At 43.0% G+C, this 25826-nt stretch overlaps 7 protein-coding genes across 8 annotated transcripts; 3 read left to right on the top strand and 4 right to left on the bottom strand.

Moving 5' to 3' along the window:
• Positions 1-88: 88 nt before the first annotated feature.
• Positions 89-1874, bottom strand: LOC108097268 (gamma-butyrobetaine dioxygenase). Its single transcript, XM_017199466.2, has 2 exons — positions 1181-1874; positions 89-880 (listed from the first exon to the last, which is right to left on the bottom strand). The coding sequence occupies exons 1-2, from the start codon at positions 1762-1764 to the stop codon at positions 247-249; spliced, it is 1218 nt and encodes a 405-aa protein (XP_017054955.1). The 5' UTR covers positions 1765-1874; the 3' UTR covers positions 89-246.
• LOC108097271 (ribonuclease P protein subunit p21) lies at positions 1837-2601 on the bottom strand. The gene is made up of 2 exons (XM_017199468.2): positions 2279-2601; positions 1837-2218 (listed from the first exon to the last, which is right to left on the bottom strand). The coding sequence occupies exons 1-2, from the start codon at positions 2443-2445 to the stop codon at positions 1837-1839; spliced, it is 549 nt and encodes a 182-aa protein (XP_017054957.1). The 5' UTR covers positions 2446-2601.
• Positions 2602-2779: 178 nt separating this feature from the next.
• LOC108097267 (cell division control protein 45 homolog) lies at positions 2780-5041 on the top strand. The gene is made up of 3 exons (XM_017199465.2): positions 2780-2930; positions 2994-3915; positions 3973-5041. The coding sequence occupies exons 2-3, from the start codon at positions 3002-3004 to the stop codon at positions 4787-4789; spliced, it is 1731 nt and encodes a 576-aa protein (XP_017054954.1). The 5' UTR covers positions 2780-2930; positions 2994-3001; the 3' UTR covers positions 4790-5041.
• Positions 5042-5086: 45 nt separating this feature from the next.
• LOC108097269 (mitochondrial tRNA-specific 2-thiouridylase 1) lies at positions 5087-6555 on the bottom strand. The gene is made up of 2 exons (XM_017199467.1): positions 5827-6555; positions 5087-5696 (listed from the first exon to the last, which is right to left on the bottom strand). The coding sequence occupies exons 1-2, from the start codon at positions 6478-6480 to the stop codon at positions 5184-5186; spliced, it is 1167 nt and encodes a 388-aa protein (XP_017054956.1). The 5' UTR covers positions 6481-6555; the 3' UTR covers positions 5087-5183.
• Positions 6556-6748: 193 nt separating this feature from the next.
• LOC108097373 (uncharacterized calcium-binding protein B0563.7) lies at positions 6749-18037 on the top strand. Of its 2 annotated transcripts, none has more exons than XM_043207428.1 (5): positions 6749-6914; positions 15432-15650; positions 15876-16662; positions 16772-16981; positions 17048-18037. In XM_043207428.1, the coding sequence occupies exons 2-5, from the start codon at positions 15648-15650 to the stop codon at positions 17218-17220; spliced, it is 1173 nt and encodes a 390-aa protein (XP_043063363.1). In that variant the 5' UTR covers positions 6749-6914; positions 15432-15647; the 3' UTR covers positions 17221-18037. The 2 variants fall into 2 exon arrangements, with proteins under 2 accessions (XP_043063363.1, XP_017055110.1); XM_017199621.2 differs by having other exon boundaries at positions 6749-7172.
• Positions 18038-19571: 1534 nt separating this feature from the next.
• On the bottom strand, positions 19572-20129 carry LOC108097055. The gene has a single exon (XM_017199091.1). It carries the CDS (start codon positions 20044-20046, stop codon positions 19678-19680), a length of 369 nt encoding a protein of 122 aa, XP_017054580.1. The 5' UTR covers positions 20047-20129; the 3' UTR covers positions 19572-19677.
• A 477-nt stretch (positions 20130-20606) lies between these two features.
• Positions 20607-21089, top strand: LOC108097059 (transcription initiation factor IIA subunit 2). The gene is made up of 2 exons (XM_017199095.1): positions 20607-20770; positions 20835-21089. The coding sequence occupies exons 1-2, from the start codon at positions 20699-20701 to the stop codon at positions 21078-21080; spliced, it is 318 nt and encodes a 105-aa protein (XP_017054584.1). The 5' UTR covers positions 20607-20698; the 3' UTR covers positions 21081-21089.
• Positions 21090-25826: the final 4737 nt, after the last annotated feature.

Genomic DNA, 25826 nt, shown 5'->3' with positions numbered 1-25826 from the left:
ATACTAAACGCAGTTTGAAAAAAACCGTAAGCGGAAAAGTTTAAATTACCCAAATTAAACATATTTCTAAAATCTATTAGTCGTCAGATTGCTATTTAATGGTATATATCTTTATTTTCACCCAAAATTATTATGTAATATTTAATAATATTTAGTGTCCCACAAATTTGAAGACATACTATATATGACCCATATATTACCATAAGCATAGTTGGTCCTCTGCCACTACCAAATTTAAATCATCGCCTAATCTTTAGCATTAGGGAACTTCAGAGTTCTCAGTTTGGAGTAGATAATGTCCCAGTCGACGTAGGCACCTACTAAATGGCGTTTGTTTCCTGGTGCGTCCTCGTAGGCCGTTCTTCCATGCAACATTCGAAGGTTATTGAACACGAAAACTTCGCCGGCATTAGTCTTGAATTCTACCGCCTCGGCTTGGGCCATTTCCACAAATTTATAGTAAGCCTTGTACCAGGCCACAGCCTGCTCCAAGGAAACTGAAAAGCGGCTGTCTCGCTTGGGGTGGTTGTGGTTGATCCGTGCGAACTTGCCATCCACATCCAAACAAATCACCGGGGCTCTCCAGAGGCTATGGAAGGGCTTAGAGCTATCGCCGTAGTGCCCAATATCGAACCAATTTACGGGCACAGATTTGAGAACCTCAAAGTCTTCTGGGTGTTGTTTTTGCAGCTTAGAGGCCACATAAAACCCATCCGTGAGAGTATTGGCACCTCCTTTAGATTCCGACTGGACAAGGGTGTGCAGGATATTGATCCCGGCCATGTATTCGTAGTAAGGCAAGTCCGTGTGGAGTGGCAGGGGAGTCATCAAATAGGCGTAGTTTTCCGCATTTGGTTTGGATTTCACCTCGAAAACGTCGCTAGAGAACGGTGTAATGAGAATATTAAAGATAAAGCTTAACCAGTTTGCGAGATCAATTTGGGTTTCTAGTGTTATCTGGCTCATTCATTTTCTCGCTTTTGGTTTGGAATTTGCGTTCCAAAGTTGAATTATTGAAAAATAGCTGATAATTGCGCACCTGGCTGGAAACCAGAAGACAAACAAATATTGCCTGATTCCAATTAAATTAATCAGCCGATAGTGTTAAAAGTTTGTAGATTGGTAGATAACAACCAAGACCTCTTGAAACTTTGATTGCTTTCGTTAATAATGTAATTACCCGTAGGTGGTGCGTTTAATAAAGCCAATCCTTTTCGCCAAGTGCTTGGCAACATTAATGTCGTCGGGAGCTCCTTTCAGAATAGCGAATCCCTGGACTGCAAGTGTCTGCAGCCAATCCTTGAGTACTGAATCCTGCTGAAGCACATCCTGGTATTGAAACTCTTTTCTTACAGAATCAAACTCTGACTTTCCCCAAAGTTGTGGACTAGGTCTGTAAACCTCCTCTAAGTATCGTTTTCTGGCAGTCTCTCCGAAGTCCCTCTCCCTTAACCAGGCAATGTCAAAGGAGCTCCTGTGTTTATCCTGCCAGATAATGTCCAACTGCTTTTGGTCCCGGTTGTAAGTCACTTGGGACACCTCCATATTGATGGGTCCACGCTCCCAGTGACTTTTTTTGGCTCTTGTGGCGGCGTGGAAGCATTCGCTACATTGACAGTTCTCTCTTAACCAAACTTGTGGGTACTTCAATGGATGGTTCGCCCCCTCCTGGACTTCCACGCATCCAGAGGCTGTCATACGAGCTAAGGTGCTCGCTTTCCGGAGGAATACCAGCCGGGAAATAAGTTGTCTACAGCTCAGCATTCCGAGTTCAACTGCCGGATTACCACGCGATAAAATAAGAGCGACAAACCGGCTGATAAGGCAAGCCTCAGCTTATCGCTGACCGCTTTCTCTAGGGAGAGACACCACTTGCACCACGGATTGCGTCTGCTCCAGCCAACACTCTCTGTTTTGAGTGTCCGCCATAAAGCTTCGTCGGTTCCTACAAAGTGAGCACTCCAAAAACACAGACACTTTTTCTGCGATTTCTGGCTGGGACTTTAACGCTTCCTCTGCAATCTGCTTTTCTTCTCTCTTTTTGGGCTTCTTGCGGTGTCTGCGATGACGCTTCTTTTTGGTTTTTACTTCGTCGCTTGTAGGAGCCTCTGGAAGTGTAACTTCCTTCCGTTTTCTGTCCACCTGGAGCTCAGTATTCACACCGGGAATAAGAGGATGCGAACAGCGTCTGCACAGGGACCGCTTTAGGGCAGGAGCTCTTGAAATATAGATTCAAGCTAGACTTAGGGTCTTATATTTTCCAAGAAAGTTTACTTACATGTGCATCACGGCTTTGGTGCCCACATTACGACAAAGTTTTCCGTAGTAGGCAGCAAGTTTGCTTTGATGGCCCTCGGCCATTAAATTCGACGCTTGGAAAAGGAAGTTCATTCGCGAGGAGATGTGCCGCTGGGCTAGCAGCTTTTTTGAGTTGCCTTTTGTCATATTGTCACTCAATATTTTTATTTATATTTTACACAAGCCTCCTTTTAATACACATGGAAGCGTCGCAGAGTGACCGTTTCTGGCGCGCCAAAATATATTGCATTAACAGTCATACAAGCACAAAAATACTAAATATTTTACGGTTCGAGGCGATTTATTTGAAATCTAAATCTTAACTTATTTCAACACAAAAAATTGTTAAAAAAGAGAAGCCGATTGTAAGCAATATAAATTCTGTGATTAAAAATAAGACCAAATGACTCTTTCAACTGAATGGCAAACTCTAAAAGCATTTTCCAAACGCGCTCAGCTGGTCACATAGAAACAGCCAGCTGTTTCCCGCGTTTTTGATTCGCGAAAATTGCAATCAGCGAAAGTGCAGCCCAGAAAGCAGAAGAGAGTGGAAGCCTGAAAGAATCTGCAAAATGCAACGGGTTTTGGTCACATAGAACTTCCAATCCGTTGACCACAATCAACTGAGAACAGTCAGAAATACAATCGACCGCCAACATTATTGTTTTTGCTTAAAGAATTTGGATTCTCGATAGGATTCACCATGTTTGTCCAGGATTTGCGGAACGATTTCTACCGCCAGCTAGTGGGCAAGCGCATCCTGATCGTCGTGAACTATGACATCGATGCCATCTGCGCCAGTCGCATCCTGCAGGCTCTGTTCAAGTACGACCACATGCTTTACACGGTGGTGCCCATAATGGGCGTCACGGGTCTGAAAAGGGCCTATAGCGAGCACCAGGGCGACGTGAAGTACGTGGTGCTGGTCAACTGCGGCGGCTGCGTGGATATTGTGGAGCTGCTGCAGCCGGCGGAAGATGTGACCTTCTTCATCTGCGATTCGCATCGTCCGTTCGATGTGTGCAACATATACAGCGATCGGCAGGTGTGCATCTTGGGGGATGCCTCCTTGGAGGAGAACATTCCAGCATTTGAGACCATTTTCTATGACTCTGATGGGGAGGAGGACGAGGAGGAGGGCGAATCCTCCGACCAGGAGCAGCAAAACAACGACAGTGGCGCCGGGGAATCAGATCAGGAAGATCAGGCTCCTCAGAGGACAAAACTCAGCCGCCTGGAGCAGCACGAGCAGCGCGTCTTGAAGCAGCGAGCCCGCCGACAATGGGAATCGGAGCGTGACCGGATCATGTTCGAGTACACCCAGTTTAGCTACTATGGCCGATCCGCTGCCCTGTTGGTTTTTGAGCTGGCCTGGAAACTCTCAAAGGATAACATGGACCTGCTCTGGTGGGCTATCGTAGGAATTACAGAGCAGCTGTTGCTGGGAAAGATCGAGAGCGGGTCATACACTCTGGAACTGGAGCAGATCCAGTCGCATGTGTCGCGGTTAACAAACAAAACTAATGACCAGAACACAATGAGTGCTTCCAAGATCAGCTTTGAGAATGATTTGCATCTGGTTTTATATCGGCATTGGCCCGTTACGGAATCCATGAGGTGAGTACGGAAAAACTCGAAAATACTTTCTCATCTAATCACGGTAATCCATGACAGGTATTCACGCTATGCTTCGTGTCAGTTGAAACTGTGGACGCTGCGTGGGGAGAAGAGACTGCACGAACTGCTGCTCGAGATGGGATTGCCTCTAGTTCATGCCCGCCAAACGTACGGAGCCATGGATTTAGTTCTTCGGAAGGAGTTCTATTCGATGGTTGAGCGGCTAGCGGAAAAGTACGACATACCCGACATTGTCTACGGAACCTTCACCCTGAGCTACGGTTACCGCAGCAGATATGCGGCGGCCGACTACGTATACGCCCTGCTGGCCATCATGGAGTCGGTGAAGAAGCACAAGACGCCAGAGGATTGCTTTCTGGAGGCATCCGACGCATTGAGTCGCCAGCACAAGCAGCTGTTGTCCGCGGGAATCGACCAGGCGAAGCTCCTGCACGCCGCTGTTTTCCGGCAGGTGCAGAGCAGCCTGGAGGCGCGTCAGGTGCACTCAGCCGGATCCTTTTTCTACTTTGTGTTGCAGGAGGAGCACGCCTTCTTCTCCTATCCGTATGCCCTGGGGCTGCTGGCCCGCTTCCTTCTGCGTGGCCATGTGGCGACGAGTAGGGCCCGGCAGGCGCCGGACTTGCCGCTGATCGCAAGCTGTCCTTTGGATGCGGCGCAGGGCATGTGCCTGCTCGTCGGTATCGCCCCCGTTAGGGAGGATTCGCCGCGCAATTTCTTTGGCAAGGCTTTTGAGCAAGCGGCGCAAAAGAGCGGGGTGGCTCTTCTCCAAGACTTCTTTGAGCCTGCGGTGGTGCAATTGCGGCAGAGTGACCTCACCCGCTTCCTGGACGCCCTCACAGTGCTCCTTACCTGATCCACACTTCTTTCTGCCTGCTATTCAAATCCCTGCTCAGACGATATTATGTTTTAGGCTAACTATTTAGAGAACCCTACTTTGTACCCTTAGGTTAAGATTTTATGCGAAACCTATTTATGTGCGTCTATATTGTGACTTCGAAACTGCACACAGGACAAGAATATAGATTAAGTAATGCCCTTTTTTTTCTAACAATTATTGTAAACCTGACTTAGAATAAATTGTGTGTTTAAAGTGTTTACCAGCAAATTTTACAAGTTATTGTGAGACTTTAAGTGCAGATATGACAAGGACTTAAAATTGCTTAAAAGGTTTGGCTTTGTACATTTATTTAGAAAGTAATCACGCAGGTATTCTATTTCGTATCGATTTGTGCCATAAATTCCAATCATCAGCTTACTAGTTTTCGAATTTTAGAGTGCTGTGCCTCTAGGCATTCTTTAATAGGATCGGCGCTGAAAATGCGTGCTGAACCCAAACAAGCACTGTCATCATAAAACACAGCGTACTGTCCGGGCGTAATTGCTCTCAATGGAGCATCCAACTGGACTTGGAAGCGGTTTTCCGGGCAGATCCTTAGGTGGCAGTCCACCAAGGGTTTGGTGTGCTGAAAACGGAAGCGGCATCGCAAGTTGCCGGTGTCCAAAAGCTTCTTTTGGGACTTCGAGCAAAGCCAGTTTGGTGAATCGACATGAATCTGAGTGCTTAGCAGGGAGGGATGATTGTGGCCAGACGCCACAAAGATAGTATTGCTGAAGGCCTCTTTTCTAGCCACAAAGTAGGGCTGCAGGAAGGAATTTAGCCGGCAGCGCTGACCCACAGTCCACTGGTGGATGCCAGTATGTTCGCCAACGACAGTACCAGTGTCAATGTCCACAAAGTGTCCCTTTTTGGAGGTGATGTACTGCAATGATAGGGTTTGTTCCATTACACTTTTTAGCGATTTTTAGCTTAATCGAACTCCGTGGTCAGTACTTTGCATAAAAGAAAACCGCTTCTTTGATTGATTGGAAAACGTGTAGGACTTTGTTTACCTCCTGTATAAACTCCTTAAAATTGCGCTTGCCCACAAAACAGATGCCCGTACTCTCCTTCTTGGCGGCCAATCGTTGAAGTCCGATCTTGGTGGCCAATTCCTTGACCTGACTCTTTTGTAGTTCCCCCAAAGGGAACATAGTTCGTTGCAGGGCTTTTCGCGGTATTCCCGCCAAGAAAAAAGTCTGATCCTTGAATGTATCGGCTGGTATGAGCAGGCGGGCTTCCTTTCCTGAGGAAAGCCCCTCCAGAAAATTGCCTAAGCTGTTACGGGCATAGTGACCAGTCGCAACGGCATCGTAACCCAGATTCTCCAAAGCGTGCTTATGGAAAAGGTCGAACTTGATGTGCCGATTGCACAGGATATCCGGGTTTGGAGTCATTCCTTGTTGGTAGTCGTCCAGGAATTGGGTAAATACCGCCGACCAGTACTCCCGCACATAGTTCACCTGGGTCAGGTCCACACCCAGCCGACGACACGCCCACTCCGCGTCCTTCAGATCCGCCTCCCCGCTGCAGCGACCCACTTCGTCCATTTCGTCCCAGTTTCGCATAAAGACTCCCAGGACATTGAATCCTCTTTCCCGCAACAGATGGGCGGTTACGGCGCTGTCTACTCCGCCAGACACGCCCACCACTACGTTGCGGATCATCTTGTGTAGTTACACTATTATTTTTAACCGGGTTTAAACTTTAACAGCTGGCATCCCGATTTATGGGCAGAAACAGCTGACTGGCCAGATAATGTGGCCTTATTCTATGTAATCTAAAAAGATCTATATTTTATATATTTAACGCATTTTAGCCAAGACTCGAGCCGATGTCTAAGGTTTGAGAAGAGGCTTAATTTGGGCAAATTTAGGGGAAACTGGGCCTTAGTATTTTGGGGAATTCAAGATTGGTAGCAAGGTTTTTGGGGGAAAGCCATTTCACCTTCTGCAAAAGCTAGTTTTTTTGCCGATTTTGCCGCGTCTGGTTCCAAATTGCGGAAAATTCGGAGGCCTACGCGAACCAGCACGTCTGGCTTAGTGCGAGTCTCGTACTGTTACCTTAACTGGATTGCGAATTCGCGTGAAAGTCACAAAAAGTAAATAAGCAGTTATTTTTTTCGAGTGAATGGGAGTGTGTCGTGTTTGGCAGAGGCGTCATTCTTGTTGCACATTGCGCTCTCTGTCCGTTGTGTAGCCGCCTCTGGTTCTGGGACTTATTTGGCTTGGTTGGGTTGTTCGGAATACCTGAGTTTCCATTCCCAAGCGCTTTGATCTCTGCAGATCCCTGATTTCTTCAGGGGAAGGCCCTTATCTGCAAACTGCGATTGTGCCAAATTAAAATCTCCCTTATGTATGTATGTATGCTTTTTCAAGTTCTAACTATCCTATTTATAAGAACGAAACAGAATTTGTTCCTGGCAAAGGTGAGGAAATGCTTTTAAAATACATATTCTTAAAGGATCGAAACATAATAGAAAAAAACATTCCTAGCCGCATTTTTGTATTTCCAAGACCACAATTTCTTAAATGTAATTGAAAAAGTTCAACTTAATCCGACATACTAAAAAGATTAATCCAAAAGTTGTTTAGAAGGCTCAACGAAGATAAGGCAACTTTTTATTTATCCTAAGGAACTGGAACTCAACAACTAAGCGGCAATTAAGGACTTTCTTTTATTACAGCATAATCAAGAGAAAAAACTTTAATAACTTTTATACATTAGGCTGGCTTTTGTAGATTTAAAAAAATGCTGTTTAATTTTTATTCTAGTACTATGTGTTTGTTCCTTTTTATATTCCTCCGATTTTTTATTAAGTATTTTACTGATTTTTCTATGCCCAGTATTTTTTCGACTCCATGTTATGTACATATTCAGATATTCATTTAATCCAGCTGAAATATTAGAGCTTCAAGTGCGCCCCGCCTATTACCCAGAAAATAAAAATTACATCGTTGTTTTTTCTGAGTAACGGTTATCGCACTCTAATCAATTAGAGATATTGGCAAGTTTTATTAAATAAAAAGTTGCCGCTCTCCTCAACCACACGTCGTTGCCCTTTAATCCCGGCTAAGAATAAAAAAAAGGGCACAATTATCCCGGTTTTTAGGTGCAGAGGGTGAGAGGCTAATTAAAAATCACGTCAAATACAATCAGAAAAGTGAAAGAGGGCCAAGCCCAGGAGCAGGGTCAGAATTGTTTAGTTTGGGGGGTCCGATCGAAATTTGGTTTATTTTATATGGTTGAAACACCGCGTGCTGTAAGGGGTTTAAGGGTGGGCGGACACCCGGAATCGTCTCTGGATTCTAGATATGTACTTTAGTCCTTGTCCTACCCCAACCACGTACTTTTTGAGCCCACGTTGGGCTCAGCTGTCAGTTTATCAAAATGTGTAGCATACTTTTTGGGGTCGCCTGCTACTCGAGGAGAGCAAGGATGGACTGGGAACGATGGGGCAAAAGTATAGAAGGAAATGAGACCAAGCCATTTGTCAGAGGGCTTATATAATTTGGAGTGCAGCCATGTTGTCGCCAAAGCTAAGCGATTAAGTGGAGGAGGTGGGTGAGTGCAATTGCATCCAAACGGAAGCAATTAGAGAAATGGCGGAGCCATTCGAGAGTTGTCACCGGAACGGAAATAGTTTTCCTGCTCGAAAGCAATTACACAGAGAGGTAAACAAATAACACGCACAAATCATTAATCAAGCGGGGCAAAAATGACAAATTATTGGATTGAGGCAAAAAACTATTACCGGATATATATGGAGGCAGAAAAATGTGGGAATTTTCTCAATTTTCCTGCGGGGCTGCTGCATCTTTGAGCGAATGCGCTCAATTTAAATTCCGACAACCCCCGCTCCAGGACCCAATAGCCACACCACAAGCTTAGCTGAAGTTGAAATTTTTTCCCCCACCCCCGCCGCTTTTTCCGGCTTCCCGCTTCTGTACTTTTCCTTTTTCTTGACTTCTTCCGCGTTTACTTTACGCGTTAGAAACAAAAACAAAATTACTCCTAAATTACTTGTGAAGTATGGCGGGTCCTCAAGATTGCTCTGCATACCCAAACAAAAAAAGAACCATTGGGGAACTCCCGAAATACGTGGCTTCTTCTTTTCATCAGAGTTTCCTGATGAGTTCTTACCCTCGAGCGTTTTCTATGAAAAGCTAAAGAAGAGGTACACTTCGGATTTTGTTCAGCTTTTTAACAAGTTAAGTGATTAGGGAAATATCACCTAAGTATATATTTAAAACACTAAAATACTGCCTTCGGCTCGTAGCTTTTTTGCCAGTGTAAGATACACACACACTAATGCAGGTTGCCCTGGAAAATGCAATTTAAATCATAAAATATAATTTTCATGTAATGAATTGGATCATGTTACGAGTTGTCAGGCCAGTTGCTCATGTGTGTGTGCTGTCTCTTTGTGTGTGTGTGTGTGTGTGTGTGTGTGTGTGTGTGAGTGCCATGCACATATACGAGCAAAGACACATACATGAATTTGTGGCATATTTTACTTGAATGAATCGCAAGGCAGCAAAGTGGAAGAATTTCCAGTTTGCGAAAATCTTTTGGTGCGAAAAAGTTTTCCGTTGCAGCAGAAGAAACTTTTGCCCTTCATCTTAATGCCACGCATCCGGTTTTTCGCCATCCACCCCACTCCCGTTATCAACTTGATTGAGTCGAAAGCATCTCTCGGCTTTTGGCCAAAGAATTCCGGTATGAAGTTGGGAAAATCGGACAAAAAAAACAGCAAAGATTGAGCGCAAGGACGTGGGTCGGCACTGTTAAAAAGTGATAGGTCTTAAAGTTAATCTGAGGAAGTGCCATTTAATGTTTTGTGTTTAAAAAACCCGAACCATTATCCCCATTCAAGGTCTCCACCTATAGAATAAACCTATGTCTTTAAATTGTATTTTCTATAAACGATCCTTTAAAGCAAAAGCTCGCTTCTTTTCTTTTTAAAACGATTCCATTTCTGGTGTTGTATGGGTTTTTTTGCTTGGCGCTCTATTGGTTTTTGAGCATCTTTATCCAGGGTTGCTCTAATCCCGGCAAGGCGACATTGGCCCACTTGTGGGTTATGCAATAAGCTGTTACCCATTTCCTGTCCCGGTGTTCAGGTGAACGGCTTCCGAGTGGAGGACTTAAAAATTGCACCACAATGGGCGCTTGATGGTGGCCTTGCTTGTCCTTATTCATGTACACCAACCTCCTCACCAACCTCCTCCACAGGCCGCGCACCTTCTCTTCTCCCCTCCACTCCCCACAAGGTCCCGCCACGTTTCATGTTGTTCTTTTGGGGGCTGCATTGTTTGGGAAACTGGCAACAATAACCGTCGGCGACAAAAAAATGCAGAGGGAGGAACACAGAAGCAGAGAAAACACGACGAAAACAGACACATAAAAACTTATTTTTCGGCAAAGTGTAATCCAAGTGGTTACCCCTAAAAAGCGGGGGAAAAGTAGATGGAGGAGTTTTATCTCATGGCAATGGCCAACCAGAGGTCTTAAAATGGCTAACAATGAATGAAAACCCATCCTTCCTTAATTAGCTGGACTAGAGGAGTCGAGTTCTTGTTCTGCCAGAATTAGGTTTTTTGTAAACCATTTAAAGTTAAATTTTATTCTAAAGTATCATATGGTTTTATCATTCTTCTTAAAAGACAGATGCCCGATCTTTTATGGGCTAACATTGTTTTTTTTTAACATAATTACCTTAGGAGTATAAATTGGAATCTTTATTTTTGTTTTGCTGCATAAGCAAAATATTGACTTCACACACTTTCCAATTTTGGTGATGCCCCTAATGCCCAGACCCAAGATTCCAGCCGCAATGTTTATCCATCGAAAATCCCATCATCTTCGCATCGTTCTTAATTTTGAGGAGGGCACAAATTAATTGGCCTGGCGTCGTTGAGGTCGAAGTTGTTGATGTGAAAGTGGATTGTCGATGGCTTCCTTATGACCCGTTTTCCCAATTTCCCATTTTCCCGTTTTCCCGACGCCCCAGTGTGTCAGTGGGTGTCAGGTGTTGCGCAGTTAGGGTGTTTCATCATCCGAAGTCAAGTCGGGCGAAAGTCAAGTCAGAAGTTGTCAGCCATTTGGCGTGGAAATGGAAATCTCATGTTTATAATTTATGAGGGGAAGACGAGAAAGACAAAAGGCCACGTCGAGTGACTGCACTTGAGGATTGCGAGATTTGCATGCAAAAGGAGGACCGCTTGACATGTCGGCTCGGTTGCTCACCTGTTCGCATGAATAATGGAGGCCCGACAGTGACAGTGTTTAAGTAGGCTTAAAGTGTTGCATGTGCCAAAAATATGAAAAATAGGAAATAAAATATGGTAACAAGAAATAAGGAAATCGTAAGCATTAATTATTAGCACTACAACAAACCTATAATGATGTTGGGAAAGCAACATCATTATGTTATCTTAGATAACAGGCTCTTTCCTGCTTAAATAATATTTTGGATGCAAACTGAACTCGGGTATCTCGGCTGAACGACATGGCGTCTCTGTGGCACTCAGGTTAAACCTCTAAAAACTCAATTTCCAGAAATATATCCCATCTGAGTTGGGGGAGTTGTTATAATTTTTCTCGCCTGCTCGCCTCCCTTTTAGAACTGTCACACCGATTACGGGCTTCAACTGACACTCATCCCTTGGTTAACTTTCTGTGCGCTCGAACACATCAAAATTTGTTGATATTAAAGTCAGCCGCACAGGCAAGCGGCATACGCTTGAAAAGGACTCATCGACGACTTGTTGGGGAAAAGCCAGAAAAGCCACTTTGCCAAAAAAGTAAACCTTTGAATATGTAAACGCAATAAATAGCAAGTTGCGAGCAGAGAAGATAATAAAAGCCATGCAAATGTGCGCGATGAATACGTAAAGTAGATGAAGCAAACGAAATGTAAATTTCGTTCGGGAAAAGGGGAAAATATGGGCACTGCAGGGTTAAGCGTCGAGGCCGGTGACGTAGCAAGAAAAACGCACAGAATAAAGGGCTTAGGTCTATTCAAAGTGCGAACCAACAAAGGAGGGCCACTCAGTAAAAGCAACAGCCACTGTACAACCAAGAAAACATAGGACAAGATCGGGGAATAAACAACTAAATTGCGAAAAGCAAGGCGAGAGGCTCACTGTATGCATTTGCATAGGAGCCTGCCAAATATTTTGGTGTTGCGCCATGTTTAAAAGCATGTTTAAGCAAATTTAAAGAAATGAAAAGTAAGTAACTTACATTAAATTAGTTACATTTGTAAATGAAGAATGCTTTGATTCGTTTAAATAAATGCATATATGGTATATAAATTCAAAAGTAAGTTTCTAAAAGTGCTTATCAAAACCATTTTTTGTTCTGCACTTTCAATGTGTTTCTTAAGATCCCAGGCGGTTTCCCGCAAATTTTTTGCAATCGCCACAAGGCGAAGTTCTTGAGGTTTGGGGCTAATTGTTTGCACATTCTGAAAGTTGTGCTTTGAATCAATTGATTTTCCCGCTCAGTGCCTTTTCTTTGCCTGTTTTCGTTTGATTAAAGTTCGGAAAATGAAAGGCTCGGACACTGGTGGTCATGTTTTCTGCCATTTCAGCTGTAAGTGAAGCGAAGGTTCATTGCAATTGCACAACCACGAGGGCGAGGCGTTTTGTTCAGGTCAAAGCTTTCATTGGTCCTATGCAAATGTCACAAACAGACATAGGTAAATGCGGGCTCTGCACTTGTGTTCTGCGGCTAACGAACTAAACAAAGGACTCACGCACAATCACAAGGGGGCCACCTCGTCGAAAATGTTAACTTAGCCAACTTTAAGTCATGAAATTCAGAGTCCTGATGATCCATATTGCTTTCGTCTAAAGGCAGTATTATGTGGCACTATAAAATATAGTTAAATATTTCTTATAACAATCAGATATCCTTCAAGTTCCTGTTCTGAACAACAGAGTTTAAGGTGGCCCTAGAAAGTAGGCTACATTTTGTGAATTTATACTGGCTTGATGGAGCAGGATAGCATTTGGAGGTGTTTTGCTTGCCAGAAAAAAAGGACACCCTAGTGGAATACTATCATGTATATCCATTAATGGCACTTAGTTGGTTATTTTGCAAATGTGACAAGCGGCATGTGGCATAAAAATGCCATTGGTACACAAATAAAGGACAACATCTAAACAAGGCATTGACTTTGCACGTGAAATCTTTATTACTATCAAGATAACGATACAATTTTTTGCGAAATATATTGGTTCTTACTGGTTTCCAATATAGGAATACCAATATCGAGTTATTCGGTTAAATAACATTCAAAAAATAATAAATATTTCTTGTTAATAAAACATTAAAGGAATTTAAGTTTCTATGCTGGATATTGAAAATGTTCTGTTGCAAACCCATCCTTTGTAATTTCCTCTCTTTCTCTCTCCCCATTTTATACATTGCTTTGTTTGGTTTTAACTGTTCTTTTTTGGGCTCCTTGTGCTGTTAAATTTTTTATTGCCCAGGAAATATTTACGTGCAGAAGGTAAATAGAGAAGGAAAATTAAGAGAAAAAGGACGAGAAAGCTTCTCTTTGTTTTGTTTGATTTATGCGTAAACTTTTTTTTTGCCGTTTTTATGTATGTATGTATGTTTTGTGTAGTGTGCCACCTTTACGCAAACCAAAAAGGAAGGCACACACACACACATACAACAACACTTGCCATTCATTGGCATGCAAAAATAACTCATACGCAGCGTATGACAACTTTGCAAAATGCCAGAAACTGCAGAATGAGAATTTTGTAGCCTGGAAAAAATTGTTTTTATGTTTTGTGCTTCCCTCGCCATAATTGATTGCATAAGGGCGTTCTCATTCATTTACAGGGACTGCGGTTACGCGGCTACTGCCTTCATCCGCCCAACACCCTCAGCTCCTCTTCAAAGCATTTTAAATTAAACAATAAAATGCCCGCCAAAAGCATTTTGTGGTTTCTGTTTTTCGCTTAGAACAAGTGCTTTAATGACACAGATTGGTAGAAGAGGCGGGAGGAATGACACAAAATTGGACAGAACAACTTGGCCAGGAAAAATGATTCTCTTTTCATAACATATTATCGATATGTTCGGGATACAGAAGTTTCTCTTTTCTTCTTTCTTCTTAAGCTGTTGATATATAACTATGAATACTGGATAGACATAAGAAAGCTGGCGGTGGAAAAATGAAGGAAAGTGGAAAATTAGAGAATAAGACTGGGAGTTGAAAGTTGTTCCTTCATTTATTTTATGTCAAAAACTTTGCGCGCAACTCAAAGCAGCAGAACATCTCTGTTCTGTTGAGATGAATGAAATAATGCACTGATAAAAACTTACCCAAAATAATATACTGACGCTTAAAGAGAGAGATTTCAAAATGCTTTCCTTTCATTTGGTTTTTTTAAGTTGTCCGAGATTAAAAAAAAAAATTAAATTGTCTCAGTGAATCAACCGTATTTACACATCACTTTGCCTTGAAAGGACACAAAGGACGATAAACCAGCGAAGTCCCTGATGTCAGAGGATGCTTGGGGATCATCGCCTCATATGCAAATGCCGCAATCTAATTTTTCTAATTTCTAGTTTCCCCGTTAAACTGTCTTAATAGATTAATATTAAATGTTTATTTAACTTTTGTACGTGTGAAACTTACATAATCTACCTAGAAGGAAGGATCAGCCAGTTAACGAATTTATATTTAAATGTGAAAATTCTACCTTTGTGCTGTCAGATGTCCCTGGCCACCTGGGGTGTCCTTGTTCTCGCCTTGGCACTTCCTTTTTGGGCATTTTCATTGCGGTTTGCACCCGCATGTGGCTTCGTCCTGGTCCTCTCATGCTAGCCACATCCTTCCTGGCATCTGTGCATCGTAGAAGTTGAAAAAAAAAATATATGTGCTAAAAAATTGCCCACACACACACACAGAAATACCATCGAAATGCAATTTTAAATTTGCGGAGGAGTGGAGAGAAATAAATGCCTTCAAAGAGGACACCCCGGCTGTCCTTTCCTGGCCACAGCGATAATCCGATTTCCCCGTTTTTCCTCTCCAGCCATTAAGCGCCTTGGCCGCTCTGGCTTTTTTCAACCGTTCTGGTGGAATTATTTAAATGTTATTAAAGCCCCACTTCTAAATGTGGTTTAATTTCAAGACTGATTGTATTTGCCTTGAAGAATTTAAATGTCCGTACTTGAAAACAATTTTTTGACTCTTGATGGTGATACGAAAAGTTGAATTTCAATACATGTTTCGATTTTTCTGGAAGTGTTGACTGTTGAATGTGTGCTAATATAACGGATTCGTAGACTGATTATACTGTTCAGCATGTTGCCCTGCAGGGATTTCGAACTGGGATCGATACGGATCAGGATTTCAGTGCACTGCAAAAAAAGTAAATATGTATTTCACTCCTCCCAATGGGTCGCCATATTGTTAATGGAATGGCGTAATACATAATGCAATAATGAAACGATTCCCTTTTCTGTGTGGCGCTGTCACGTTGTCTCGTTGGCGGCCAATTTTGCGGACGTGTCCGCTATGCAAATAGCTTTCAATCCCTAATTGCTTAGTTAACATATGTACCCTGCTCTGGCCCGTATTTTGCAGCCTCCGTTCGATTTGGAAATCGGCATTTGCATATCCCGTGAAACGAAAGCGGTTGCGGGCGGAAATCAGAGGGCTCTGCACAAGGAGCAGGAGGATTATTTGCCGTAGAACCGCAGACGCGGGAGGAAGGCCGCCACGTTGGAAGGAAAACGGCTTTTCACGGCAGTTAATAAATTTTTAACTGGTTCAACAATTGCCCGCGAGTTCCGCCAGCTTATGGTGAGTAGCTGTTCAAGTATTTCTAATTTGAATAAAATTTAAATTAAAGAATGGCTAGCAGCCACTTTATATTAAAATGTTGTTAAAATTTTGTTGCTTAGAATGATTAACTAATATAATATAATGAGTCATTTTTGTTGAAAGCATTCAAATGTGGTTGTTTTTTAAGCATAATATTTGGGCTTTCTTGATTTTATGTTTATGTTTTATGTTTCTTTCTTGTAGACGAGGAACACGGCGGTGAGTGGCGATGAACCCGACGAGGAGCAGACGCCAGTCGCTGGCACCGAAGGGGAGGATCAAGAGAATCTGGATCCACATCAGGACGAGGCAGGCCAGGATGTGCCAGGACAGCCCGGTGAAGATGGTCACAAGCTGAGCGGCGAGCAGCAGCCGTCGTCACATCAACGCCGTCAAAGGTCTCGAAAAAAACCAACGACGCCGCAGGAGAAGCAACCACAACGAACTGCTGCCATTCCCCATCCGGAGCAAGCGGATGCGGACACGGACTCCAGCTCCTGCGAGGGCATCAAAGTGGGTCAGCGGAGGAGCACGCGGGTCAGCTACGCTCAAAAGAACCCCGACGAGCAGGAGCTGGATGACTACGACGAAGAGGGCGAGTACGGCGAGGGGGACGAGGATGACGGAGAGGAGGAGGAGGAGGAGTCATACGATGACTATGAACAGTCCTCGAGGCCAAGTGGACGTCCTGGACCTCCTTCACGCACAGCCCTGAGTGTCCGCAGCAGACGCAAGACAAAAACCCGTCAGACTTCCTACGCCTCTCCGGAATCGGACTTCGGCATGGGCGAGGAGCAGCACTTGGTCGACGACAAGCGCCGCTGCATCTCCAAGGGCCAGATGAGGGAGTTTCGCGAGGCGTTCCGGCTGTTCGACAAGGACGGCGATGGGTGCATCACCAAAGAGGAGCTGGGCACTGTGATGCGATCGCTGGGCCAGTTCGCCAGGGTGGAGGAGCTGCAGGAGATGCTGCAGGAGATCGATGTGGATGGTGAGTATTCGAAAACCTAGAAGCCTTCGCAGCCGTCCCAGGTTCTCCTTATGCCATTAAAGATAAGAGGGCTTTGTTATTGCTTTACGTTGTATTAATATCCACTAAGGCGATGGCAATGTCAGCTTCGAGGAGTTCGTCGACATCCTGTCGAACATGACGTACGAGGACAAGTCGGGTCTGTCGTCGGCCGATCAGGAGGAACGCGAACTGCGCGACGCCTTTCGGGTGTTCGACAAGCACAATCGGGGATATATCACAGCTTCCGATTTGCGGGCGGTCCTACAGTGCCTGGGCGAAGATCTCGACGAGGAGGACAGTAAGTTTCTACTACTCTACTAGTCGCCAAGTAGTCGGTCCCTAACTCTGTGTATCACACACCCAGTTGAAGATATGATCAAGGAGGTGGACGTGGATGGCGATGGACGCATCGATTTTTACGAGTTTGTCCACGCTTTGGGCGAACCGGAGGACTCCCAAGAGAACGACGACGAGGAGGAAAACACCACATCGCCGCTGCCTACACCCAAGTCGACCATTTCTCTCAGTTACGAATAATTGATAACGGATTCGCAGCTAATTTTCCCATCTTGTCCACAATAATCGCTTGACAAGTTAAAGTAAAACAATAAATTTAACTGATACCCGAGACGGACTGTCGACCTGCAATAATGTAAGTTCGGAGGATATCGTATATTACCTATTGACTTATCGAAAGGTTAAACAATTAAAATAGTTTTTCGACTACTAAGCCAACGTTAATCGATAACACATCGATTAAAAAGCATTAGCCAAATGAATTAAATAAAGCTCATCAAATTTATTAAATAAATCAACGCACAGCTAATCAAATTAAAATGATTATACAAATATATACAACGTAATGAATAATCAAGAATATCCAAAAACATAACCGACAAACGCTTTACTTTACATAGATACATATATATTAACTTAACACTAGCTCACATTTTGAAATCGCTATCTACCTTTCCACTTTAATCGAAATGGAATTAAAACTACATAGCCTTTAAGCAAGTAAGATAACCTACCATTACTACTATGTCCCTAGGTTTTGTCAACTGAACAGCACAAATACATTGTACTTCAAGACATATCATTAAAGAAGGCGTTTTGTAAACCCCAATCAACATATCCTTATAAATATTTACCGACTACATTCTTTAGCTGCCCCACACCCTTATTACCTCATCCCACTTCTCCGATTTTTGACTAGCATCATCTAATATGAACAAATTTAATTTATTAATAATTTAGGAAATATTTGCTCAATTATTGCTGCTGCCACAAAGCAACAAAGGATAACAACACTAAAGCTCGCAAATATACAAATTATTTAATTATTGAACGAATGTAATTTACAATAAAAAATTTTAATCATAAATTTGAATCAAAATCCCTTTAAACGAATTATAAATAAATGATCTGAAAAGGAATAAACGAATTTTCAATAACGGCGAGGGGAAGGGCAATACCGCAATGAGTCTAAAGTCCTAGAATTGTTGTATGATGTTGGCCACCCAAGGGGTTTCGCCTCGTTTCAACAACTTCGTGCCACAATATGGGGCGTATTGTTGCGCTGGGCAACCAATTCTTGAGGGTTTTTTCGTTTAAAAAATATTTGCTTCCATGTAGGACGACACTTCTGTTGACAAGCCCGTAAAAGGGCACAAGTATACTAAGGTATATATAAGTATACAAGTATGGGAAAATGACGGAGAACCAACTGGGCAGATTGCGGTCCAGCTGCGGTTCTCAGGATGCCCTACTTGATGTGATGTGGGGTCCCATCCCCATTCCTCGAGTGTCAGCTTCGTGAGGAGATGCACGCACAAAAATTGGGAATATATTTTACTAGATTATTTTACTAGAATATACTAAGTTTGTGTGATTTGATATGAAAATATAGTGTACCTCCTTTAAATCATGTTTATTTTAATATTTACACTTTAAAATTATTGCCTTTATTTAATGCTTTCAAATCTAATGGAACTCCCAAATAATGATTTTCAGACTTCATTTGGATATATCGATTTTAATATATTTTTTCGGAGAAGATTAACAAAAAGTTGTTTTTTCTAGTGTATTTGTGAAAGCTACGTAGACAAAAGTTACGTTAATGGTCAAGTGCTTAAGTGCTTGGCCAGCAAAATTATGATGGCATCCCAGAGGACATGTCCCCTCAGATCCACGCACTCACACATGTTTAGATACTCATCCTGGAGTTGCGTTCACTGAGCGTATACTTAATGTTTTTGTTAGCGCTTTGTCATGGCTTTAAACGAACTCGATTGGCCCATGATGAGTGGCTCCGGATTGCAGAGGGGTGAAGGGGGACAGGACGGAATCCCATGCTAATGCCACGGACATTACCCCCTGCTGTCTGCCTTAAAATAGATTAAAGTGGACATAATTCCAGTCGGGCTCAATGATATCGCAATTGACAACGACTAAATCGATGTTTCAAGTGGCTTTTAGTCCTTACTTTTTCATTTTTCATTTTCCGGTTTTCACCGCGCACACCCGCCACTTACCTGGCTTCCAGTTGGCCGTCCATTTCGGTATCCTGTAAAAAAAAAGGATTACAAATGGTCAGTTAATTCTCAGTCACAGGATAGTTCTAAAGAGCATAGAAGTTGGTATTGAATGGAGCTGTGACAGACTATTTGCAGGATTTGGTGACGTTCCCTCCCTCTATTCAGCAAATAAAAGCGAATTGATGTTGACTGATTAGCATGGGGTAATAATGGCTTCAGGAGGCGGTGCAAACTGGCAACTGAAGCAATTAACAGCTGGCGGAAAAATTCCCCCGATACCTTTTTCAATCCCTCGCAGATTGTGGTGGAAATCGTTGCCATTCATTAAGAGCAGACTTAGAGTGCTTTGGCGGTCATAATTTCCAATTAATTTTAATGAGGCTCGTCCATTGATGATTGATGGTATGAAAAATATATATACACATATAGAAATAAATAATTAACTCAAGAACGCCATTTATCCCTGGAGGGGATCGTCGAGCTCCCGCTTCTTCACGTGGTTCCTCTTGCGCTGTTCCAAAGCCAGTTCCTGCTGCCTCTTGATGTGCTTTTTGCGCAACAAGGCCTCCAGCTGGACGCAGAACTCCGACTTGGCAATGCCCGTGTCCAGGTAGACCTCCTCCCGGGCCTCCCTGCCACGCTGGCCGCGAAAGGGAGCCCTGATCTCCACGGAGGTGCCCGACGGCGAGCGGCGTTTTCCGCGAATGTAACTGTACCCGGGCAGCCAGCGGCGGAGCAGGCGGTCTAGGCGGGCCAGCAATCCCAGCTTGGGTGGCTCACCATAGCTTTCCTGACCTCTGGAGAACTGGCTGACCTTTCGCTCCATGCTCGAATGTCTTTTTTTGTTGGGTTTCTGCTTTTAAAAGTTTTGGTTTGGGAAACACCGTTCAGTCAATGTGCCGATCGATCGATTGCCTGCTCGGTTTCTCCCTTTAAACTGGTTCAAAACCTTTTCTACTCTGGCAAAGGGAATCATCATTTCAGTTGGGTGTTTTCAATGCAGTCACCCCCCTATTTTTCCATCAAATTGCCACGAGATTAGGAAGCTCGTTGTGTGTGGCACCTTATAATGCGACCACTTGCAGTTTCCACAAACATTCGTAGAGATTCGTTCGAAAAGCATTAATGGTCAAAAATATAGAAACTTAATAGAAAAATCCACTGCAAGGGTATTTAAGCTTCGGTTTGCCTAAGCCAGCTTCCTTTCTTCCCTTCACATTGTAATATTCAGCAATATTATTGTGTTGTGCATCCGGTAAGGTGTTGGACTCCTTTGCATCAGATTAATTGGTTTAATGTTTGTCAACAGACAATCGATAAATATCGCATCTATTTGAAATATCGCAGTTGGTAAGGGCCCTAATAAATGTCAAACGACTTGTGACTTGCAAGACTCGCCTTCCTTTCTGTGAAATCAGCTGCGCCTGCGTACTCTTATTTGTTCTTATTCTCTTTTTAAAAGAAGGAATAGTTTTGAAATGACCTACCAACATTATCGGTCAACAACCTTGGGCAATACGCTTCAGGAGACTCTGGATGAGATGCTCCAGGTAAGAAGTTTCCAGGGCAGCCATTGCTTTTTTTTTTCTGGCTTTAAACTTGCGTTTATTGCAGAGCGGCCAGATAACCCCCAATTTGACCGAATTGGTTTTGGCCCAATATGACAAGAGCATCAACGAGGCTTTGAAGACCAAGGTCAAGGCTAAGGTCAACTTCTCGGCCGGAAAATTCGTTACCTATAGACTCTGCGACAACGTGTGGCGCTTGGACCTCCAGAATGTGGAGTTTCGCGAGGGTCAGGAGGTCGTCTTGAAAGTAGATGCGGTTAAAGTTGTGGCCTGCATGGGCACCAGGGATTAAAGGGTATTAAATCTGTTTCTTGCCTTTCACTTCTTTGGTCTTAACTGAGAGCCGAGGAGGCACTTATAATTGAAAAAGTTTTTATGCCGCAAACCGCCTTCACACTTAATATTCCGCCGCTTTTGGCTTTTTGGTGGCGGCGGCCGAGCCGCGACCGTAAAGGTGGTTTGCCATTACCAAGTTCATGAGATATGAGATCTTGATGAACTCTTGCCAGATTGCCAGATTGCCAGTTTAAGCCCAGCCACCTAGCCACCCAGCCACCTGGTCTTCTCTGCGTGGGCGTATTGCTTCCGCATCCGCTTCCGGGCCCAAGGAACAAAAATGAAGGCCGGGCGGCAGGAAAGTATTATCCTCGCTCGGGATCTGGCTGAGGTTTTCGGATTTTCAGACTGGCACGAAACCGAGGCCTTCCCCGTACTGGAAGTTCAGTTCGCTTACCAAGGTCGAATCCGGTTTCGCATTTAAGGAGGAGACCACCGCTAAGATTTGGTAGCATGTGCTCTCTCACTGGCAAACAATTAGTGCAGCAGGAAAAACCAATATAAATCGTTCGGCGTTGAGGCATACCATTCATTCATTGTTAGAGTTTAAGCGTGGGGTGTAATTTATTATAATAGAGTGTTTGATTTTATCATTAGCTGCATACATATGCCTCTGTATGCAGAACAAACTTGCAAATGTCACTACAGGAGCACATTTTCAAACTTAAGAGCCACTTTAAGTGAGACATATTTAAAATGTGAAAAAAAGATATGTAGAAAGGACTCCACACTACATTGTTTTCTATGTTTGAACATCAACTTAATGCTAGAGGCATTTTAAAAAGTGTTTTCTAAAAAGCTTAGCTTAGCTTTAATATTAATATTATAAAAGCTTTTTAGGGCGATATTGTTGCTGGTGTGTTATGACACTAGCTAATTTTATAAAAGTAATTAATTTCTTTTTGCTGTAGTACACTTTTTTAGTAGTTTTGTGCATAAGTAAGCTCATTATCTTGTGTTTATTATCAAGGCTCTGAACCCGATTTTTTTAAAGGGGAATTTATCTATATCCTTAGATCAGTATTAATATTAATGGGAAAGTATGAGAGATTAGATGGTGTATAACAGTACTTTGCCCAGTATTTGCAAATACTAGAAGTAAACTAAATTTATAGAGGAAATTTAGATCTAATGTTTCAATGGAAATCGTTGTTATAACTGCTATAAAATATAAGTTATACCACCATAAACGCCATCAAGGAAAAATAAAAGAAAACAATGGGAAAAAAGAAGCTTTGCAGTGAGGTAGAATTTCCCGTTATTTTAGCATCTTTGACTACGTCCTAAATAAGGGGGTTGTAGTCTTGGGACGCACTCACACTCAAAGTGAGTGAAAAAGCTGGGAAAGTCTCTGAGCCTTAACTCACTCTAGATGTTGAGTAAATTCTCAGGTTCAAATGCTAGAACTCACTCAAAGAATGTCGGTTACTTGGCTATGCCGGTAGGCATTGTTTTCATTTCACTTAAAGAGGGGGAAAACGCAGCTGGGCAGCTGGTGGCAGTCTAAATACAACCAACAGCCCAAGGACTTGGCAGCACTCTCGACTTGGACATGGATGGATAGTCTTTCCGAGGGTCCTGCGATCGAATGCGGCCTGTGTGGCCCACATTTTGCAGAGTCCATTCGAAAAACGACTAGAGGGGCAGAATGTACACTCGTATTTCCGACAAGGTTAGCTGAAAAAGTTTGCCGGCATCCGGCCAATTTGAAGACCGCAACTCGCGAAAAAATAAGTTGACAGCCAGAAAGTCCCCGGAGTCGACCACAGACCAGACGATAGACTATATAGAACCGAAAGCACACCCAAAACCAAGTGCAAGACCAAGTCGAAGCTGGAAAAGCCAATTAATTTAACAGCGGCTTTCGTGAACGAGCGTCGGAGAAGCGCACTCAAGTGGAACAGGGTTCCCACCGAGGACCTGTCTCGTATTCCGCACCTTCCAGTGTGGGGACATTGAACTTAGAGGAGACCCTAGGCCAGGGACCATAGGCCAGAGGCCAGTACTCACAGAGTCCATGAGTCGTAGGCGCAGTCCCACGTTCACTTGGCCAAGTCCATCTGTCTCCGGAACGCCGCCGAAAGTTCCCCCGGGAATGATTTGCAGGGGGAGAAAAAATTGGACAAAAATAACTAACTTTGCTTTCAAGCAATCTTTACTTAAAAAGTTGTAATAAAAAAGTGCATGCAAGCTTATTATGAATAATTATAGAATATTATGAATAACTGTAGAATATCGCATTATCGCGTAAGGATAATGTACAAATATTTCTATCAAAGGGGTTTTCGGACTCAAAATAGTAAAAGTGATTGCATCGCTGAACAAATTATCGTCTACGCTCGTGAACGCATAATAAAAGCAACTAATTTTATCCCAATTATAAATATAGCTACCAATAAATAGTTGACATAGCAATTTGCTGATTTTGCACGAAACAATTAAATTTGCAAATTTTTTGCGGCAAGCAACCTATAATTAAATCAGTGAAGGCCGATGGATTTCCACGAATGGATGGCGGCTTTTTGTAAAGAGCGAATGCAACGCTGCCGAAAAGTTTGAGTGTAGTTTGGTGACAGGACGGGTGGAACCAGAGGTCCCCGAAGATTTTGCTGGCACCGCAGGAACGTGAACTTTGTGTCGTGCCGCCTCATTTGCACTACAAAGCAGTAAGATGACTAAATTAATGAGATTTCCTAGTTGGCAAAGTTTGCTCTGGCTCGGGGTCACCGTTTTTGGGTCACTTTTTGAGACGATCTTAGCTGCTGCAAATTGCCAGGCACTTAGACTATTTACTCTGTGGTGGTCGGTCGGGAAATCAGTGCAAAGCTCTGGGCTCCTTAATGGCTTGTATATTTTTTACGCTTCTGGTGATAATTTCTAAGGGTTCAAAGTTTGATAGAAGATCATTGCCACTGTTCTTTGGGAACACATTGGCGTGTGCCGAATAAAGAACTGTAGCAAGCAGCCCTATGTACATATACCTATTACACTGTGCGACAAAATTTAACGAAATGTTTGTTTGAGTTACTTTTTTGATTGTTTTCGGTTAAGGGGCATAAGTTATGCACAAAAATATTTATGCCACCTTCTAAGTGATAGGATTTCTTTTTTTATGATAAATTTAATGAAATTATTATTATGAAAATATTTAACACAAAATATTATTATTTTTTTTACTTCCAATAAACTATTATTTTTTTTAAAAGTGAAATTTTTTTCTGATTTTTTTTGGCTTTTTCAGAGGTATCCTCGCGTAACAAGTTCCATACGTAGTCGCCCAGAGTATAGAGCTGGGAGAAAAAAATTTTAAAGCATTGTTATAAAAGCCTAACGGTATATTTGCTTAATATATTTTAATTAATAGATATTGAACTTGCATAAAACGCTTATAACGGTGAAAAAATATTTTCCCAATATGGTATTATAAGGCTGTGAAATATGCAAAAACACGCGTTTTTGGGACCTTTGAGTGTGCGTAGAAGCTGATTGGCTATTGATATTAACAAATCCAAAAACTTGTATTCTTATTTTGACTAGTAGAAGTGAAAAATAAGAAAAAATCAACTCAAACATTTTTTGTCGCACAGTGTTATTAAGCACTGCTTGTAAGCAGTTAACGTTATTGTGTATCCCTTAAGTTAAGTCATCCTTTATGTCCCCCTTACTCCTTTAAGAAACACCATGTAAACCCATCTCTAAGTATGTACGTCTCTCTCTTGCACATACGAGATTGTGAAATAGGCTAAGCATTAACAGAGATGATGAAATAAAGATCACTTTTGCTGCGACCACTGAAGAGAAAAGACCCTGATTGTATCACTACAATTAGAATGAACAGTAAAGTATTCAAGAAGATCTGAGGGAATTCGGGTATACAATAATTTTGAGTAGCCAATCCTAACTGCTGCAGTTTTTAAAAGTGTTCGGGTGGTCCCGCAGTAGCAACGGTCATCAAATACAATCTAATAAGCGAACCGCAGCCCGCGGCGCCGCAACTTGAAAAACTTTGCAGTTTATCACTTGCCGGGCGCTAAACTGCAAGACCCGGGGCAAAACTTTTGCTCCGACATCATAAACCAGCCAGTTGGCTTTCCGTTCCGCCGGCTGGACCCGATTTCACCCCCCTCTCGCATCCTTTTCAGCCCGAAGATGCGTTTGCCCCATTTCGACTTATCATTGGAGCAAAGTTGTGCACTCAAAACATACTCCTTTCGGGTCGGTGAGCTGACCCGATTTTATGGCTCTTATGACTATCAAAAATATTGTCGTATTGCTTTCGCCGCCAGCAGATAAATCACGTAGAGCTGTCCCCAGCAATCCACAAGCCATTGTGTCTTAAATTCGGTCTGCGAATGCAGAAGAGGGGGGAAAAGTTCAGGTGGTATCTCCAAAAAGGGTGCAACAAAAGTGGTTGCTGTTGTTAAAAGGGCCACTGGTGAAGTGGTTGCCGGATTAAAGGCAACGCGGAGCGCTTGAGCTGCTGGCCATGGTGGAAGTTTAACCATTTATTAATAAAGCGTCACAAAAAATGGTAATTGCAATTTTGCATAACTTTGGCTGCTCATTTTGGAGCGGGATTTCTTCTGGCTTGGAAGGGTAATAAAAACGTCAACCGCGCGTATCCCCGCACCCGTCGCGATGCGTTGGCAAAACACACATAAAAACATCAAGCTCACAAAAAGCGAATGGACAAGGGCGTGCG

Source organism: Drosophila ficusphila, unplaced genomic scaffold (assembly GCF_018152265.1).
Source record: "Drosophila ficusphila isolate 14025-0441.05 unplaced genomic scaffold, ASM1815226v1 contig_198, whole genome shotgun sequence".
Taxonomy (NCBI): Eukaryota; Metazoa; Arthropoda; class Insecta; order Diptera; family Drosophilidae; genus Drosophila; species Drosophila ficusphila.
The sequence above is the reverse complement of the archived record's forward strand: the minus strand, read 5'-3'. Positions and strand labels throughout refer to the sequence as shown.